The sequence below is a fragment of the Asterias amurensis genome, chromosome 1, assembly GCF_032118995.1.
Source record: "Asterias amurensis chromosome 1, ASM3211899v1".
In the NCBI taxonomy this organism is placed as follows: Eukaryota; Metazoa; Echinodermata; class Asteroidea; order Forcipulatida; family Asteriidae; genus Asterias; species Asterias amurensis.
In genome coordinates this window covers 32,051,511-32,070,517 of record NC_092648.1, presented here as the reverse complement: position 1 = coordinate 32,070,517, position 19,007 = coordinate 32,051,511, and the positions used below count along the sequence as shown (strand labels likewise).

Below are 19,007 nucleotides of genomic sequence, written 5' to 3'. Positions count from 1 at the left end.
TTTTGAGTATTTACAAATAGTTTCCACTGCCTTTAAGCAGTAAGGCTGAATCAGCAAAGTGAACACCAATTACCGACACAATCAAAAACCGGTAATTCATTCTCTGGTTTACCATAACGTCAGGACAAACAGATCTAACCGAATATCCATTATTCCATATATGCGAGAATCACATCAATGGTAACAATTTTGTTTAAAATCATTGAGCACAAGCTTACAAACATTCCAATTGGTTCTTTATGCCAAGCTAACAGGGATTTCCACCAAACGTATGGATGATCTTTGTATGCCGTGACTATAAGAACATAAAACTCAGCAATGATGATCAACCAGTGACATTTTGTTGACAGTAATCATCTTTATCTACTGTGTTGTAGCTTGTGGGATGACTCTTTATGCTCATATCTTACTTAAGAAGTTGGTTTGTCTGTTATATTGGAGGAAATTAAAATGTATGTCAGAATTTGAAATGGTTCACTAGACAGTGATGAGCTAGAACAGCTTGTGAACTTGAACAAAGCTGGGCTCCCAGCATGTGAACTTGAACAAAGCTGGGCTTTCTCCTTGGGAACAGCACAGTGCATAAAGCTGAAATTTTCACAAGGCATCTATCTCCACCAATCTCTCAGGCTCTGGCAAATCCCTAAGCTGTGACCCAATAGACCGTATTGAATAACCGCTTTTTTGCAATGAAAGTCGCCATCTTGTAGGGCAAACCATACACCAATGAAGCACGCAGCACACAACATTCCCCGTTTGATTTCTACGGCATATGCACGCAGACACACGCGCACAGACGCCATGTTGCAGGTCAGATATTTGAATGGTGATGTCATATTCAGTACGGTCTATTGTCAAAAGTAAGATATTGGTATTTATCTTGAAAGTTAGTAATGTTCCTACCAACATACTTTGTGCTCTAAGTCTTATCGAGCCAATTCACCAGAAGTAATCGCCATAATATTGTCAGCGCTCTTTTGGGTGTCAATGTGCCAATGGGTAATATGGTGTAGTGCGCTTTCAACACGCTTACCAGTATTACTCCCAAAATGGTTCGTGTGGCAGAGAGTAGCCGCATGTGATGTGGTACAAGGTGTGGATATGGTGACACAAAGTTCTAAAATTGGTCCTTAAGGTAAAATTTTTGTAAATTGTTACACATTATTGTAAAATGCTGAGAAGTTATAGGTTTTGCCAGAGTACATGTAGGTCTTAACAGATATGGTCCCATAGATGTACACCTCTCAATATTTGAAGACCATCACTTTAAACTATATTGACCCAATTCACCTGGACCCAATTTTAAAAAGCTTGTAAGCACAAAAATACTTGTTATGTACAGGGAAATTGCTACACAGAAACAGATAACCAGCCATGAAGTTTACATAGTTGCGACTATTTTTTTGCTTAAGCAAATAAATTTGCTGAGCAGTGTTTTTCACTTATCAGCTGGACCCTGATGTCATAACCAATAATCTTGATTCATTGTGTTATACAGTGAAAGAGCCATATAACGCGGTGCTTGAGCAAGAGTTCAACACACACAAACTATTATTTGAGCCCAAGGAAAAATTGCTCTTTAATGTTTCCATCCTTCAAGTACACGTTGCACTGCGACTCTATTTTCTCACTTTCCCCCAATTAGATCATTATACACAAATCTGTCAAACGATGGCAGTCTGACTACTAATGAGTGAGAGTAGTCAACAAGGCGGTTGGTGAACTATCTTCATCAGTACAACGACCCGTGAAACAAAACAGACATGCATGACCCATTTATAGATGTCTGACCAACGTGAGGACCAAGACAAATGGGACTAATTGAACCTATAGATATATAGAAATCTAAATGGACCTCAAGAACTGGACCAACATCAGTAACATTTTCATAAGTATATATTTTCATTTGGGTAATCTTAAAGGCAGTGGACACTATTGGTAATTACTCAAAATATTTATCATCATAAAACCTTTCTTGATTACGAGTAATGGTGAGAGATGGATGGTATAAAACATTGTGAGAAACAGCTCCCTCTGAAGTGATGTAGTTTTTGAAAAAGAAGTAATTTTCCACGAATTTGATTTTGAGACCTCAAGTTTAGAATTTGAGGTCTCGAAATCAAGCATCAGAAAGCACACAACTTCGTGTGACAAGGGTGTTGTTTTCTTTCATTATTATCTCGCAAATTCGACGACCGATTGAGCTTATTGAGGTTTGTTATTTTATGCATATGTCGTGATACACCTACTGTGAAGACTAGTCTTTGACAATTACCAATAGTGTCCACTGTCTTTAAGGACAAACTTTGATCTAACCAGTGTTCTGACCTACATGAGACCAATCGTACGTACATGTAAAGGAGCAATTTGACCCAATAAAATATGACCATGACATTTCTGAGCAATCAATTGATCTACATAAGATCACCCTGACACAACTGGGTTCTTTGACCTACATACATAACAAAACTCATAAAATGACCTATATAAGGAGGGACATGACCTATTTGAGGTTTTGATTGAGATATGAAGGATCACACAGATGTGAGTATAAAGCTGGCCTATATACAAGATCATGACCTACATAACATAAGTGAGTAATGTTTACTCAACACAAAATATGAAAACCTGTTTGAGTAATTAAACTTAGATATTACCATAAAACATGAGAGTAATTTTACTTGTGTACACAAGATCATGACCTATTTGAAAAAATTTACGTTGATATAGGCCTATGAGAGAGAGCATAACACAAAAAGTGAGTAATTTGACTTTTATATAAAAAATATCATGACCTACTTGAGTAATTTGACTGAGATATGAGAGGTCATGTGAGTAATCTGACCTACTTGAAAAACAAATCATGCCCCACTTGAGTAATTTGATATGACAGACCTGATATCTGAACCAACCAAAAAGAAAGCCCGCAGGTAAATGAGTGATTTGACCTATATAAGAAAGCCAATGGCCTATTTGAGCGAGTTGACTCATACCATTATGAGGAGTGGATTTTCAAACGTCATGACCTATTTGAGTAGTTTTACCAACAGTGAACGCGACGTCACAGCATGTTTGAGTAACCTGTGTGAAAGGCCACGACCAATTTGAGTCATTACACGCTGGCAATGCATGACCTATTTGATTAATTTGATCTACGCTGTATCACAAGTCCCACTGTGATAAATGTAGTTGTGACTAACATGGAATGGTTAATGGATAAACTCGCTTGAAGTGTAGCAACAATCTATGGCTCTGTTCACTTTAGAGGAAAGCACACGCCTAAGCCAAAGCCCTAAGCCAAAGCCCTAAGCCAAAGCCATGGCTTCAGCTTGGTCTCTGTCCACTCAGCTGAAGCCCCAAAGCCAAAGCCATAAGCCAAAGCCTAAGCCATCAGATGATTAATGGATAAACTTGTACGAAGAGTAGCAACAGTCTATGCCCCTTTTCAAAACCATGGCTTCAGCTTGGTCTCTGTCCACTCAACTGAAGCCCCAAAGCCAAAGCCATAAGCCAAAGCCTAAGCCATCAGATGATTAATGGATAAACTTGTACGAAGAGTAGCAACAGTCTATGCCCCTTTTCAAAACCATGGCTTCAGCTTGGTCTCTGTCCACTCAACTGAAGCCCCAAAGCCAAAGCCATAAGCCAAAGCCTAAGCCATCAGATGATTAATGGATAAACTTGTACGAAGAGTAGCAACAGCCTATGCCCCTTTTCAAAACCATGGCTTCAGCTTGGTCTCTGTCCACTCAACTGAAGCCCCAAAGCCTAAGCCAAAGCCAAAGCCAAAGCCAAAGCCATCAGATGATTAATGGATAAACTTGTACGAAGAGTAGCAACAGTCTATGCCCCTTTTCAAAACCATGGCTTCAGCTTGGTCTCTGTCCACTCAGCTGAAGCCCCAAAGCCTAAGCCAAAGCCAAAGCCTAAGCCATCAGATGGTTAATGGATAAACTTGTACGAAGAGTAGCAACAGCCTATGCCCCTTTTCAAAACCATGGCTTCAGCTTGGTCTCTGTCCACTCAGCTGAAGCCCCAAAGCCAAAGCCAAAGCCTAAGCCATCAGATGATTAATGGATAAACTTGTACGAAGAGTAGCAACAGTCTATGCCCCTTTTCAAAACCATGGCTTCAGCTTGGTCTCTGTCCACTCAGCTGAAGCCCCAAAGCCAAAGCCAAAGCCTAAGCCATCAGATGATTAATGGATAAACTTGTACGAAGAGTAGCAACAGTCTATGCCCCTTTTCAAAACCATGGCTTCAGCTTGGTCTCTGTCCACTCAGCTGAAGCCCCAAAGCCTAAGCCAAAGCCAAAACCTAAGCCATCAGATGATTAATGGATAAACTTGTACGAAGAGTAGCAACAGTCTATGCCCCTTTTCAAAACCATGGCTTCAGCTTGGTCTCTGTCCACTCAACTGAAGCCCCAAAGCCAACGCCATAAGCCAAAGCCTAAGCCATCAGATGGTTAATGGATAAACTTGTCAAAGAGTAGCAACAGTCTATGCCCCGTTTCAAAAACATGGCTTCAGCTTGGTCTCTGTCCACTCAACTGAAGCCCCAAAGCCAAAGTCACAGCCAAAACCTAAGTCAAAGCCAAAGCCAAAGCCATGGTTTCCAAAAGGGCCTATAAAACCAGGACCAACAAACAGCCAGAAAGGAAAAGTAATCATTCCTTCTATTGACTTGTAAATTCATTTAGTTCAGCTGCTGAGCGGAAAATTTATGCTTAGCACTTTCTTTATCTACTTAAAAAAAGTGATAACAGGACACCAGCCACAACAATGTGAAAGACATGACATTTTGCTGGCAACCAATTTCTTTTGAGCAGTTTTTTTTTCTGTACTAAGTAAATTTTCAGTTTCACAACACTATATTCTGCTTCCTAATAACCTGTCCTGATGATTCAATTGTAATATCAATATTCATATATGTATCTACACTTTAACTTTCCCGTTCTTCTACCTCTTTCCCTATTTATTAGCCCTCACCTTGGGTGTTTTAGGGCCATGTGATATGTGATTGCCAATTCCTCATAATAAAAAAAAATAAATATATAAATAAATAAAATACTCAAACTCGCTAGTACCACTTTAATATTGAACGTCATCGGACGCAGATCTTAAAATAAGCAGAGCCGTCCCTCAAATGGATTTTTACAAGACGAGGGAACATCGTGGAATTAAAGTTACTCTGATCACCATTCCCTCTCCTGTTGGAATGAGCCCCATCAGATCTTGTATATCTAGTGATTATCAGCGTTATGCTGGATTTAATAGGATGCCCTATCAAGCTAACCGCTGATTTCACAAAGTCTTGAAGTATGGTCCTTGGAAAAAAAGTTTGAATAATTAGTTGATTGCGTGAAGGACTGTGGTATACATTTCAGGCTATTTATTCATAATTTTTCAGATTTTTCCATGGGCACATCCAAATCGGAAAACAGACATAAATAGGGAAAACATCATGCCTGAAGTATTGTGGTCTAGTTACTGAAGCACAATTTCTTCATTTGAGCAATTCATAAACATAGATGTTTAAACCAATGTTTGTATGAGAGAGATTGGCTGTTGCCAGCTTAGTATTTGTATCCCCTTGTAGGGCTTTGCCAGTTTCCCTTGAAGGGTAGATCATATACAAAAAAACAAAATTACTGTGGTGATGTCCGAACATCATGATCTAGCCTCACAAAAAATAAGTTAACAATTCCGTTTTCCGGAAACTTCCTGTCAAATATCTCCATTGATTATGAAAAATGGGCAAAAAAAATCACAAGTGTTTAGCTTTGATTTACAAGTGAGTAGCAAACAAGTCACGTTCCAAGGCTTTCTATTCTTTAAAAAGAATTTACTCAGCATGTCAGGACAAACGTAAGACACAGGCAATGGTCTTAGATCGGAAGAAGCATTTTTTTTTATGAAAGCCCCATGTCTTCACAATAAAAACTGAAAGTCGCAGACGTCAAAACAGGCCCTACTTTTTCTTTTCTTCGCCCATTCTTATTAACTGCGAAGAAGTCACGTGAACATAATGGGTCAACACATTTAAGGTGCAGGGACTGTACGGGACATGTCGCCAGGGTTATGTAAATTACGGCACAATCTAATGGGATGTCTGGCTCCTATACCTGACAAGGTTACACTACATTACGCTTCCTTTAAGAATAATTTGTCATTTGGGTGAAAAGAAAGCGTTAAAGTCGTTTTCGGAACGGCTTGCCTCGTTATCTACAGTCCATTACAGGGTATTCGTTCCTTGTCATAAAAGCGTAATTTGTTTTCTATTTCTGGGTTATCGAATGGACATTTGTTTATTAAATAAATACGTAATAGCGATTGACTCGTTTCAAACAATGAACCCATCGAAATCCAACAACAAAAAGACTCGGTGCTGCAGGTTTTTTAATCACATGTTTGTAGACTATTTACCCGTGATTTAAAAATGAGAATGTAGATAATTTGAGAGTGCAAGGAGGGAGACGACCACGACAACTGTGGCAATGAAAGAAATAGTCTCCCTACTACCCCAGGCGACGGACACTGGACAACAAAATGAATCAATGCCTTCACGCCATCAGGCGTGTTTTCTGCATATTTTATTGCAAGTACCAGTATTGTCTTGTGTATGTAGTTGAGTCATTTTATGGTATTGGAATTTGATGGATTTAAAGGCAGTGGACACTATTGGTAATTGTCAAAGACTAGACTTCACAGTTGGTGTATCTCAACATATGCATAAAATAACAAACCTGTGAAAATTTGAGCTCAATCGGTCATCGAACTTGCGAGATAATAATGAAAGAAAAAAACACCCTTGTCACACGAAGTTGTGTGCGTTTAGATGGTTGATTTCGTGACCTCAAGTTCTAAATCTGAGGTCTCAAAATCAAATTCTTGGAAAATTCCTTCTTTCTCGAAAACTATGGCACTTCGGAGGGAGCCGTTTCTCACAATGTTTTATACCATGAACCTCTCCCCATTACTCGTTACCAAGTAAGGTTTCGTGCTAATAATTATTTTGAGTAATTACCAATAGTGTCCACTGCCTTTAAGACGTCTCTCTCCAGGAAGCCAACTGGAAGTGACTTAAATTGAGAAGCAGTAAATCTGTGGAAACCTCAGTAAGGCTCCGGATGAAGGTGTTTTCTCGAAAAGGATTGGAAATGTAAATCACACTTTCAAACAAATGTCAACCGTGGGAAATAGATGTACCGATAACCTATAATTAATTATTCTTAAAGGCACTGGACACCTTTTGGTAGTTGTCAAAGACCAGTATTCCCACTTGGTGTATCCCACATTTTGCATAAAAATAACAAATCTGTGAAAATTTGCAATCAATTTGTCATTGATATTGCAAGGGAATGATGAAAGAAAAAACACCCTTGTCACACAAATCTGTGTGCTCTCGGATGCATGAGGGAGCCTTTTCTCACAATGTTTTATACTATCAACAGCTCTCCATTGCTCGCTACCAAGTAAGTTTTTATGCTAAGAATTATTTTGAGTAATTACCAACAGTATCCAGTGCCTTTTAACCAACGCTCATAAACTCCAGTCAGGTTTAAATATCTAACTCCTTCTTGTGTGACTAATAACTTCTAAATGTTCTATCCCCAAGACTGAAATGAAGTTGTCAACCTCCCAAACTACATCCGATGACTTGATGAGGAAAAACACTCACCTCGAGTCCTCAGTCTCGGCGTGGCGAGCTTGCTCCTCAAAGCCCAGCTTTGCTCGCTCGTACTTGCGTCTCAGCTTGGCGTTCTCCTGCTCGACCCTCGCAAGGTCGACCGTTGATTTATCAGCTTCTGTTTTACTCTCCTCCAACTGCCTGCGAAGAGTCTTCACTTGTGACTGAGCATCGGCAATCTCGATCTAGAAAAAGAACAGTGCAGAATTGTAAGATTGGTTTAAAATATGCCATCTCATCTCACACTAAGGAGCCAATAAGACATTGTGAGTTAGATTTGAATAATATCTGGTACATTGACGTGCTTAGTAACAAGTTAACATTTTAATTTGAAGTTCTCAGATAGTCCAGAAAGATGCTTCACCAAACGATTTGGGGCTTTCTTTTAAAGGCAGTGGACACTATTGGTAGTTACTCAAAATAACTATTAGCATAAAACCTTTCTTGGTGACAAGTAATGGGGAGAGGTTCATGGTATAAAACATTGTGAGAAACAGCTCCCTCTGAAGTGCCATAGTTTTCGAGAAAGAAGTAATTTTCCATGAATTTGATTTCTAGACCTCAGATTTAGAACTTGAGGTCTCGAAATCAACCATCTAAACGCACACAACTTCGTGTGACAAGGGTGTTTTTTCATTCATTATTATCTTGCAAGTTCGATGACCAATTGAGCTAAAATTTTCACAGGTTTGTTATTTTATGCATATGTTGAGATACACCAACTGTGAAGGCTAGTCTTTGACAATTACCAATAGTGTCCAGTGCCTCTAAATAGTAACGCAAGAGACGGCAAATACACATAATATTCACAATTCTGAATGAATGTGTAATGCACAATGGTACCTAAGGATTTCCTCATTTGGATGTGTCTATACAACAGCCGCCCCCGGAACATTTGACATAGCAATTAGAGTCTCTACAGTCTGACAGTACATTATCAACGCAATGCCAACATTAAGAAAGTTGTCTGTCATGTTTCCGGGATTCAATGCTTCAGTGAAAAGTGGCCTCAAGGAGTTAATGTTTTAATTCTTTACCAAACTTTGGTCCTGACAGTATTTTTGACTTCATGGGGACACTTTCAACAGCTGATTTCCTTGCATCTCAATTACAGTTTTATCATATTTGTCCGTTTGCTATTTTCTTTTACAAAAATGACAAAATAAAATGAAAATAATAATGAAGTTGATATAAAGTTGAAAAACAATTCGGTTATGAAATACGAACTCGGTTTACATGTTTTGAGTCGCAGGCAGTCACAAATACTGCCATTAGACTTGAGAGATATCAAAGTTGGAGATTGATTATACCCAAGCAATCCTGGTGAACCAGTGAACTTCAACAAATACAAATCTTCAAGATGTAAGTAAAACTAAATTCCTGAGTGGATCTTTCTTGCTCTGGTGACTTGAATCAACATTCCCTGTACAGGAGCATTGGAACCACAGTACCACACCCTCATCAAGTCTTTATCTTCAGGTGTCCATACACCGCCCCTTGGAACCTCCAAACTGACCCAGAAGACAAGGAAATGCTCTCGAGTCCGTCTTCTCAGACCAGAGTCTCATCTTGTCTGCTCACTATCCATTCAGAGCATGACCCTAAGAGGGCGCCCTTCCACACACGCAGCAGCGCAGATCGTTTGGCTGCTGCGTTTGTACTATTGACTTCCTCATTAGGCATTCAAGTGTTAACTATTACCAGGGAACCAGGTTTGGGCTTGGAATAGAGTACGTCGTCAAATACAGACTAATGGTGCCTGAAAGTGGCACAGACTCCACTGACTAAGTGTCTCCCTTTCATGAGTCAAGTAGTTACTGATTAGTATGTGAAGTCTCAACGTGGGAAGTAATGCCTCATTCTACTGGACAATGCTCCACTCGAGGACACTGTTCAGTGCTGGGCCCAATTTCATAGAGCTGCTTTTAAGCACAACAAAGTAGCTAAACCACAACCAAATTATGCTTACCAAAATAAGGTTACCAGCTTAACAACCATGTTAGGTGTAAAATTTGTGGCTGAAATAGGGCCTTGGTCAGAGTAAAACAAATCCAAAACATTTCAGTTCAAATGGAAAAGTATACAGCACTGCAAGGTATCTAATTCCCAAAATGCTACAACCACGATTTATCATTGGGCGATGACCAGGGCCAAAATTCATAAAACTGCTTAAGCAGGAAATATTGCTAAACAATTTTCCACTAAGCAAAAAGGAGCATACCAGTCATAAATTGAGACATGGTATTTTGGCTGGTAGCCTTATTCTGGTGAGCATTACTTTTTTGTGCTTAAGCAGTTTTATGAAATTGGGCCCTGTATCAATAGATATAAAAGTGATACTGAACGACAAATGGCTGTTTTGAACTTCATGTTATCAAAGAGAAAGGATGGTCTCTAAATACGAACAAACATGAGATTGTATGTCTAAGCATTTTCAGTCTCGTTGTGACTTTAATGGATCAGCGCTTATTGGATGTGGTGACAGTAATGACCCTAACATCTGTAAATTACACAAGCTACGATGGGGGGAGGTCTTCTCGTATGTCGCTTTCCCCTGGAAAAAGGGGAGACCTTTGTTTAAATGTTTGATAATGTATCGGTTGAGAGCTACGCACTGAGACCAATGTGTGCATTATAAAGTGTTTTTCTTTTAGTATCGATTTTATAAAAGAGAATAAACCTAAATGTGCGTCCAAAAGCCTTAATCTATAATCCAGGGGTGAGAACTTTTCTGATAAAACACATCTGAAACTAGAATCCAAATCTAACAAGGTATTTTGGAATGATACTTTCTGGATTAATAGATTCCAAGGAGCTTCTGGGAACTGTGTCCGCCACAGAAAAGTAGATCAACTAGCATGATTTCTAGACATATCTGAAGAGAACAGGAGCTACTTTGTTACGCATGCAGACATAACAAGGTCTGGACTCAAATAAAAGTCTGAACTTCTCATTCCTGAAGACAGAAAAAGTATCATCGACAAATTAACATTTTCAATCATTTTCAAATGACTGCAAACCAGACAGAAAACAAATTCATGATTCAGTATTATTTTTTTCTTTAAATCAAGCCTGTAATGTGATAGTTTGTTGCAGAAAACAAATTTAAGATTCAGTATTTTGTTTATCTTTAAAGCAATCTCACAACATCGGTAAACAGTATTGTCCAAAGGCCCACTCTTCTTGTATCACAACCTATATATAATAAAAAAAACTGTACAAATTTAGGCTCAATCGGTCATTCGAGTCGAGAGAAAATAACAGGGAAACCCACCCTTAATTCCGCACGTTTTGCCGTGTCATGACATGTGTTTTATTCTCGAAATCGAGAATTGATAATTGTTTTAAAGTAACACGTTGCCTTGGATCGGTCGAGTTGGTCTTTGAAAAGCGTTTGTAATCGTTTGTAATAAAATGCATATGACAAGAAAGAAATTTTAAAAGTAAGATATAAAGATCCTCACAAGTATCACTCGAAATTGAGTGGTTTTCCTTTTACCTGGTCGACAAACACCGTCGACTATTTATGGATTTTTGACTCCCATAAATGGCCGACCGTGTTAGTTCGCAAAGTAAAAGGAAAACCATGCAATTTCCGGGCAAATGTGTGTGGATCATTGTATTCTACTTTTAAAAGCAGTGAAACTATTGGTAATTGTCAAAGACTAGCCTTCACAGTTGGTGTATCTCAACATATGCATAAAATAACAAACCTGTGAAAATTTGAGCTCAATCGGTCATCAAAGTTGCGAGATAATATTGAAAGAAGAAAACACCCTTGTCACACGAAGTTGTGTGCGTTTAGATGGTTGATTTCGAGACCTCAAGTTCTAAACTTGAGGTCTCGAAATCAAATTCGTGGAAAATTACTTCTTTCTCCAAAACTATGGCACTTCAGAGGGAGCTGTTTCTCACAATGTTTTATACCACCAACCTCTCCCCATTACTTGTCACCAAGAAAGGTTTTATGCTAATAATTATTTTGAGTAACTACCAATAAAATCCACTGCCTTTAATACATCTTTCTAACCATATGCATTTTTTAACAAACGGTTACAAACGCTTTTCAAAGACCTTGACCGATCCAAGGCATCGTGTTCCTTTAATTTTTTCTCAAAAAGTAAAGCATTTCATGGAATAATATTTCAAGGGAAGTCTTTCACCATTACCTTCTGTAAACCCTGTAAGTTATTTGTAAATCTGTGAACTTTTAATTTTTGTTCTGTTCAGAAAGTGTCAAAAGGCTTTAAATCAAGCCTGTAATGTAATAAATTGTTGCTAAGCAGTTCATTTAATTACAAGTGGTGTACACAGGTTCTTCAATCTTTAATCCTGAAAAAAATGTCCATTTGCTTTACAACACAACATTTTCTGGGTCAATGAAATTCCGTGTCACACTGACACTGTAGTGCAAATCTGAAAAATAGATTTTCTAAGGAACAGAATTTTCATTGAAATCATTTGATTTCCATGAGTGTAAACATTGCACTTACTTGATATATATATATAAACATATATTTTTTATGATTTATTTCACATGATAATAAAATTAATGATAAAATCTAGACGAGACAAACAAACAAAACAATCTGGATACAACAGAGAAAACAAAAGAGTACATTGCAAAGAATGATTACAAAACACCAGCACACTGTCATCTTGAATTGACATCAGACAAAAATAACAACTACATGAGCAAGATGAGACAACCAACTAAGGCCAAAAAAAAAACATGTTTTAACAGCATCCCACCTGCTTTTTTTGTCTTGCTTTTTTCTTACTTTCTTCTTCTTTTTTTAAAGAAAATGATACCTTTCAACAATTTCAGACGAAAACTAACATCTTTTGAAAACCAGCACAACCAAACTAGCACAGCTGATTGTCTTTAAAAATGGCCATATAAAAAAAAAGGGAAAAAAAGGCCCCTTACTTCCTTTTTTCAAAAAAGGCAGGACGCCTAACAAATATTTTCAATTTTGCCTAGGCAAAATAAGACACATAACTGCAAAAAAAAAAAAACACCAAATAAGACAGAAATGATGATTATTAGAGAGGAAAAAGAATGATTGGCCAACCTTCAGCGTTTGTAGTTCGGCGTCCATCTCTGCTCGTTCTCGCTTGAGACGGTTTGTCAGCTCCATTACCATTCTCTCCCCTCTGCCCTATTTAGACAAGAAAATCAAATTCCACTTTAGATTTGGGTCAGCAAATGATTTTTTGTCTTCCAGGCTTTCACAATGGAAGAGATTTCATCTTACAAAATGAGGTCACTTGGATTTGTTTAAAAACAAAAATACAAACTCTCCGTTTATATAAAGGGAAGGGTAAATTCATTACGTCAGTATTACAATATAATATAATTCCCTCAAATACTGACAAAGCAACTCAAAATGAATATATTAATAGCCCAAATATATTCCTTCAATATGTAACGACTCGATGTTTTGGGTTATTTTGTTGAGGCATTTAAAGTGTGTATCATTAAAGACAATGGACACTATTGGTAATTGTCAAAGACCAGTCTTCTCACTAGGTGTATCTCAACATATGCATAAAATATCAAACCTGTGAAAGTTTGAGCTCAATCGGTCAACGAAGTTGCGAGATAATAATGAAAGAAAAAAACACCCATGTCACATGAAGTTGTGTGCGTTTAGATGGTTGATTTTGAGAAATTCTAAATCTGAGGTCTCGAAACCAAATTCGTAAAAAATCACTTCTTTCTCGAAAACTATGTCACTTCAGAGGGAGCCGTTTCTCACAATGTTTTATGCTATCAACCTCTCCCCATTACTCGTCACCAAGAAAGGTTTTATGCTAAAAATTATTTTGAGTAATTACCAATAGTGTCCATTGCCTTTAAAGGTAGGGTCATAGATTGGATTGAGTCAACACTATGCTGATTTATCGGCAACATTTTTATCAAGATACATTAAAAGTCATAACATAACATAACAATTCAAGTTTATAAGGCGCTATTCCATCAAGATCATAGCGCACTAGAAAGAAATTCTTGGAAAAATGTGAGTCTTAAGGACTTTAAGAAAAGCCGATAGAGTATGTGTTTCCCTAATGGCAGTTGGAAGGTTGTTCCAAATCATGGGCCCAGTCACTCGTATCATTTTCAGCTGATTACATTGTTTGTTTAAAGCAACAACAACAAAAATTCATGATATTTTCACATCCATCCACGTTCTTTGAGGTGATTGGTTTTCAAATGCATCCCTGTTTGTAGCATTCATGAACAGACACCAACACTCAAAAACCTGAGAAACGATTCTGGTATGAACTGTTTCTCAGATCCAAATGCTTTTTGGGGGGTTAAATTGTCCAAACCAAACTTTTTACTTTCAACAGCTGCAGTACTTCTCACCAATGAAATTTTTGAAGTCACTATTGGTTCAGTACTTACCAGTCTATGACTCAGGCCATAAAAAAACTGCAAACATTCCCAAAGTGACATAATGTAAAGTTTAAAAAACAGACTGCCCTCAGAAAAAGGGATAAATTTAAAGATTCAAGGGTGCAAACTAGCTACCAGATAGTCTCCACAAAGACAGCTTCATTATTTTTATAAACTCAACACTGAAAAATGCTCAAGTCCACAGAGTTTCTGTGTTCAGAGCTGCGCCAACAAGTCCTTCCAGCCAAAAAGATTATTACTATAGTAAGCAAACAAGATTTCCGAAAAAGAAATAAAAGCATTTGCGAATCTGATGCTTTTGACAACTCAAGAAAGATCCACATATACACCAAGGAAAACAAGAAAGGAAAAAAAACTGTCTCAGACAAATATTTTACATGATATATCTGTATAACCGGAAGAAGGCAGACTGACATTTTAGCCGCGCTCCTTTTTGTTGATCTAGCATTTTGGGGAACCTCGTAGCTATTTGCTGCGTCTTCGATCACATCAAGTCGGCCTCACATCAGGCACATCCCACGGGGCAAAACATGTACAGGTGACGACTCGATTCCTTCACAAGTGACTACATGAATGCTAAGAAACTTTATTCCCTCCTCCTTAACGACGCAGTTTCTTGGGAACGGCCCACGGCAGAATCCGATATTATTACCCTATCCCATTGGGCTGGTACAGGGAGGGTTTGCAATATACGACATACATTTGCGCAGGCAAAACATGGCATAAGATCATGGGTCAACTTTAATACATAAAGAAAATGCGCTGTGATGTTGAGTTTCGGTCGAAGGAAAGGGGGACATGATTTGAAAATAAACTTCCTGCGAATCTGGTGATGTTTTACTTAGCATCTGTGAAATAATTGTGTTGTTGCTGATGATGCAACAACGACAAATCTTATTCTAACAAGAAATATTCATTTTTTTGCAGCTGCTGTGTTGTGAATTTTACCTGTAACCTCCACCATATCATAATGACTTGAACCTTCTACAGGTTTGCTGTGTAAATAGATATCATCGGTGACAACCTCAATGAAAAATCAAACGAGCTTTCTCTATGAATAAACTGTGTTAAGCCTGAGATTGCACAGAGGGCCACTAATGAGACATTCCCAGGGCCAAATTTAATGAAGCCTGTAACAAAATAGTATTGCTTAGCAGAAACTCAATTTTTGCTTTAGCAAAGAAATTTGTCAAGCAGTATTTTCTGCTTAAAGGCTTTATGAAATTGAGCCTTGGTCTTGGCCTCAATGTCTATTTAGCATGGGAAATTTCATCCACCTTCCAAGAATAACAACATCCAAGTCTGCTGGGCAACTGGAATAATTGGTCTCTCCAACATCCTTTTCATAAAGTCTGATTTTGTAGGATTTGTTACACTGCGGACCCCAAATAGTCCTTGCTGTCATTATCACCAGAACTGACATATCAATATCTCACTGTACTTAACCCCTGCCCTGTTCAGTAAGTAACTGACATTGAAGTTATGTGCATGTGCTGATTGGTTCAACAATAGAAGTAACTTAACATATTGTTTACTTTCACAAAAATCAGAAGGAAATATAGGCGTTAGAAAAACACCAGATAGAGTGAAGTCACCTCACAAGAAAAAAAGAAAAAGTAAAACAAGAGATAGATGGTGAAGCAATTCAATCCACATCATGTTTTCATGTCCCAGTCTGGTTTGAGTCGTGCCTCTGGAACATTTTTACGAGTACATCCTCGGGGGAAGAAAATGGAAGGAATGCGCCTCATGAAACTTCAAAAGGTACGACCATAATTTCTGCGCATGATGGTATTTTGACAGGAAGTTATCCGCTCGACTCGACTTCCCACTGATAGAACTCGATGGGAAAGAAACATACCTTTTTGTCATCAATCTTCTTCTGTAACTCCTCCGCAAACACTTCATGGGACATTTTCTCCTGCATCGAATAAAACCGAAAAAGGAAAGAAAAAAAACAGCGGTTAGAATAATACTTGGAAGCTTTTGTATCATGCTATTATTTTTATATTTTTTATTAAAGCTATCACAGTTCTAATGAAAACACAATTAATATTTACCATCTTACATTTAAGAAAGTTAAGAGAAAATAGATTGAGCTGTTGCAAACTGCTTACCGCCCAAAGTACCTATAACATAAATGCAAAAAAAGCTCATGGCATGATTATTTTTACTATAGTCCTTCTCAAAGGCATCGGGAGAGACTCTGCTTGGGTTGAAACGTCGGGCCGTCAACTATTTTTGTTTAAGAAACTTTAATTGCAGGATTTGAATAGGCCATTGTAACCGGGCAAGCTCGTTGGTCTATTGTTATGTCATCTGCTGTAGATTGTCAAGATCATAGGTTTGAATCCCACATAAGTAACCTGGGTCCCCCCCCCCCACAGCCGGAGTAAGAAATTATGAGTACCGGTATACAAATTCTTATCACACATCAGTTTAACAAACAATTCTGTGATCATTAAAAACTTCCTTTGTGTAGGACCAAAAAGTTTTTTTAATCTATCTATCCCTTTAAGTTATAACTTTCTCGTGGATGATACAACCATGGAGGTAGAACCACTTCAAGCAGAAATTCATTTTCTCAGAACCACAGGTCCCTTAACCAAGCAAATTAATTTTCTGAACTGATATTCGACTGAGATTTATCATGTCAACTAGGTCAAGTGTCTACAAATGGCAATTATAGTTCATATTCTCAAGTTTTTAAAAGGTTTATTATATTTCCCTTTTTCACTTTTTATCTTTGTAAGTGCACATTGCATTTGTAACTTGTTATTGCAGCTTTCTATAAGGACCACAAATGGAAAAATTACCTAAGTTATTCACTTTCTTGGGTTAAGCCTTGAAAACAATTGCACTAAATTGTTTGTTACCTCTGCTTTTTTTTATTTTTTATTGCATTGCACTATGTGAGCTTGCTGTTTTTGATCCGAATAAACTCCTATCAAAGAAAATCAAATCAAATCAAATCCAAGTACTCTGTTTTTACTTTCAGCCTACATTAAGTTGAATAGAACAAGAAGAAGAAAACAAACTCCCCTAAAAGAAAACAAACCAAAAAAACACCACCCCCCAACAACAAAATATATATATACATATATATATAATAATCAATAAATTAAATGAAAATGTTATCTAAAAAATCCAAGATGTCTGAACCAAAGTTGGTTGTACTTCCGATAACAGACACTGAACACGACGTAAGATAACCAATGTACAATCTAACACATATAATATCTCTTATTTCATATCAAAGGAAGCAAGCCGGCAAAGCCACAGGACCTTATCAAACAGCACCTCTGACATTATATCGCACAAAAAAATTGCGCAGCGAGGGCAGTTGCTACTTTTGCATATAAATGCCACTACTGCGAGGCTTTGAAACATTTACAGCAACACACTGTACTGACACTTTTTTCCGCATCAATTATTCAATCTTTCTTGGGATTTCGGCTGGATGATTTCTTGAAGTGGACTTTGTAAAAGAGTGAGCTTGGCTGGAAAAAATAAATCAATAAGTAAAAGGTGTTATGAATAAAAGAGAAGGACTAGAGAGAGAGAGAGAACCCAAAATGATAATGCTATAATAGATTTACCTTGGACTAAACTGTGAAACAAATCTAGTTCTATTCTGCCTGGGAAGAGTAGAAGTCATTAAAAAGAGATGTCATTGTAAATTGGTTTTTATTATTTATGTTCTCTTCAAATAAACTTTCATAAGTACAAGTCTAATTCTTCTCTACCTGGAAAGTATATAAGCCTTTTAAAGGCAGCGGACACTATTGTTAATTACTCAAAATAATTGTTTGTATATAAAACTTACTTGGTAAAGAGTAATGGGGAGAGGTTGATTGTATAAAAAATTGTGAGAAACGGCTCGAGAAAGAAGTAATTTTCCATGAATTTGATTTCGAGACCTCAGATTTAGAACTTGAGGTCTCGAAATCAAGCATCAGAAAGCACACAACTTCGTGTGACAAAGATGTTTTTTCTTTCATTATTATCTCGCAACTATGATGACCGATTGAGGTGAAATTTTCACCAGTTTGTTATTTTATGCATATGTTAAGATACAGCAAGTGAGAAGACTGGTCTTTGACAATTATCAATAGTGTCCACTGTCTTTAAACAACTTATTATAAATTATATATATATATATATTTTTTTTTTCAAATAAATTTTGATATCCTAAACTAATTTTAACTGAAAATGGTAGAAGACATTTAATATAAAAAAAAAGATCAATGTTTAATTTCACTTACTATTATATCACCCATCTTATGAAATATAATTTTTGTATACTTGTTGTTTAATCTGACATCATCCTCTTTTTTAATTATAAAAACTTTATTAAAACTTCATATGTTTATTCTGTTTATGTGTAAAGAAATTCATCTTAGAATGGTATTTAGACAAAATATTTCAGAGATGAAAATGTCAAATATAAGGCCTTCCAGCCCCCAAACAAAATTAAATTTTGCACGCCCGATTTTTCATGCTAAGTAATATTTTTAAATTAATGCTTACTGTTTTTTCCTCAAAATTGGTGTCCCTCTCAAACGTTTTTGTGGTGCTTTTTTGTGGCATATGTAATTCATGCATATATTTTACTTGATATTGCATTTTGATGGTCTTCACCATTGCACTGAAACCTTACTCCATCACCTGTAGCCCGGATCCCACCCCCTTTCAAACCCCCGATTGACATATATTTGAGTGTACATTTAGTTGGTCAAGCGACCCCCGCACTGTTTGATCGGTAATGTTTGATGGACCTGCCGGGTTTGATATTTTGTTGTCATACCCTCACCTCTCCTTGGGCGGTCTGAAGAGAAAGCTTTAAGTAGAGAAGGAAAGAGAGAGGGAGTCTGACGTTGTCGCCGTTGTAC

At 37.4% G+C, this 19,007-nt stretch overlaps 1 protein-coding gene across 2 annotated transcripts in view; it reads right to left on the bottom strand.

Annotated features, from left to right (window-relative positions):
* The window catches only part of LOC139936991 (centrosomal protein of 128 kDa-like), a 109,285-nt gene that overhangs the window by 32,306 nt on the left and 57,972 nt on the right, over window positions 1–19,007 (bottom strand). For both annotated transcript variants that reach the window (XM_071931906.1, XM_071931915.1), the window contains 3 exons: window positions 15,977–16,036; window positions 12,767–12,853; window positions 7,683–7,876 (listed from right to left, as the gene is read on the bottom strand). In XM_071931906.1, the coding sequence (XP_071788007.1) occupies window positions 7,683–7,876; window positions 12,767–12,853; window positions 15,977–16,036 (341 nt within the window). The remainder of the gene's footprint in view (window positions 1–7,682; window positions 7,877–12,766; window positions 12,854–15,976; window positions 16,037–19,007) is intronic.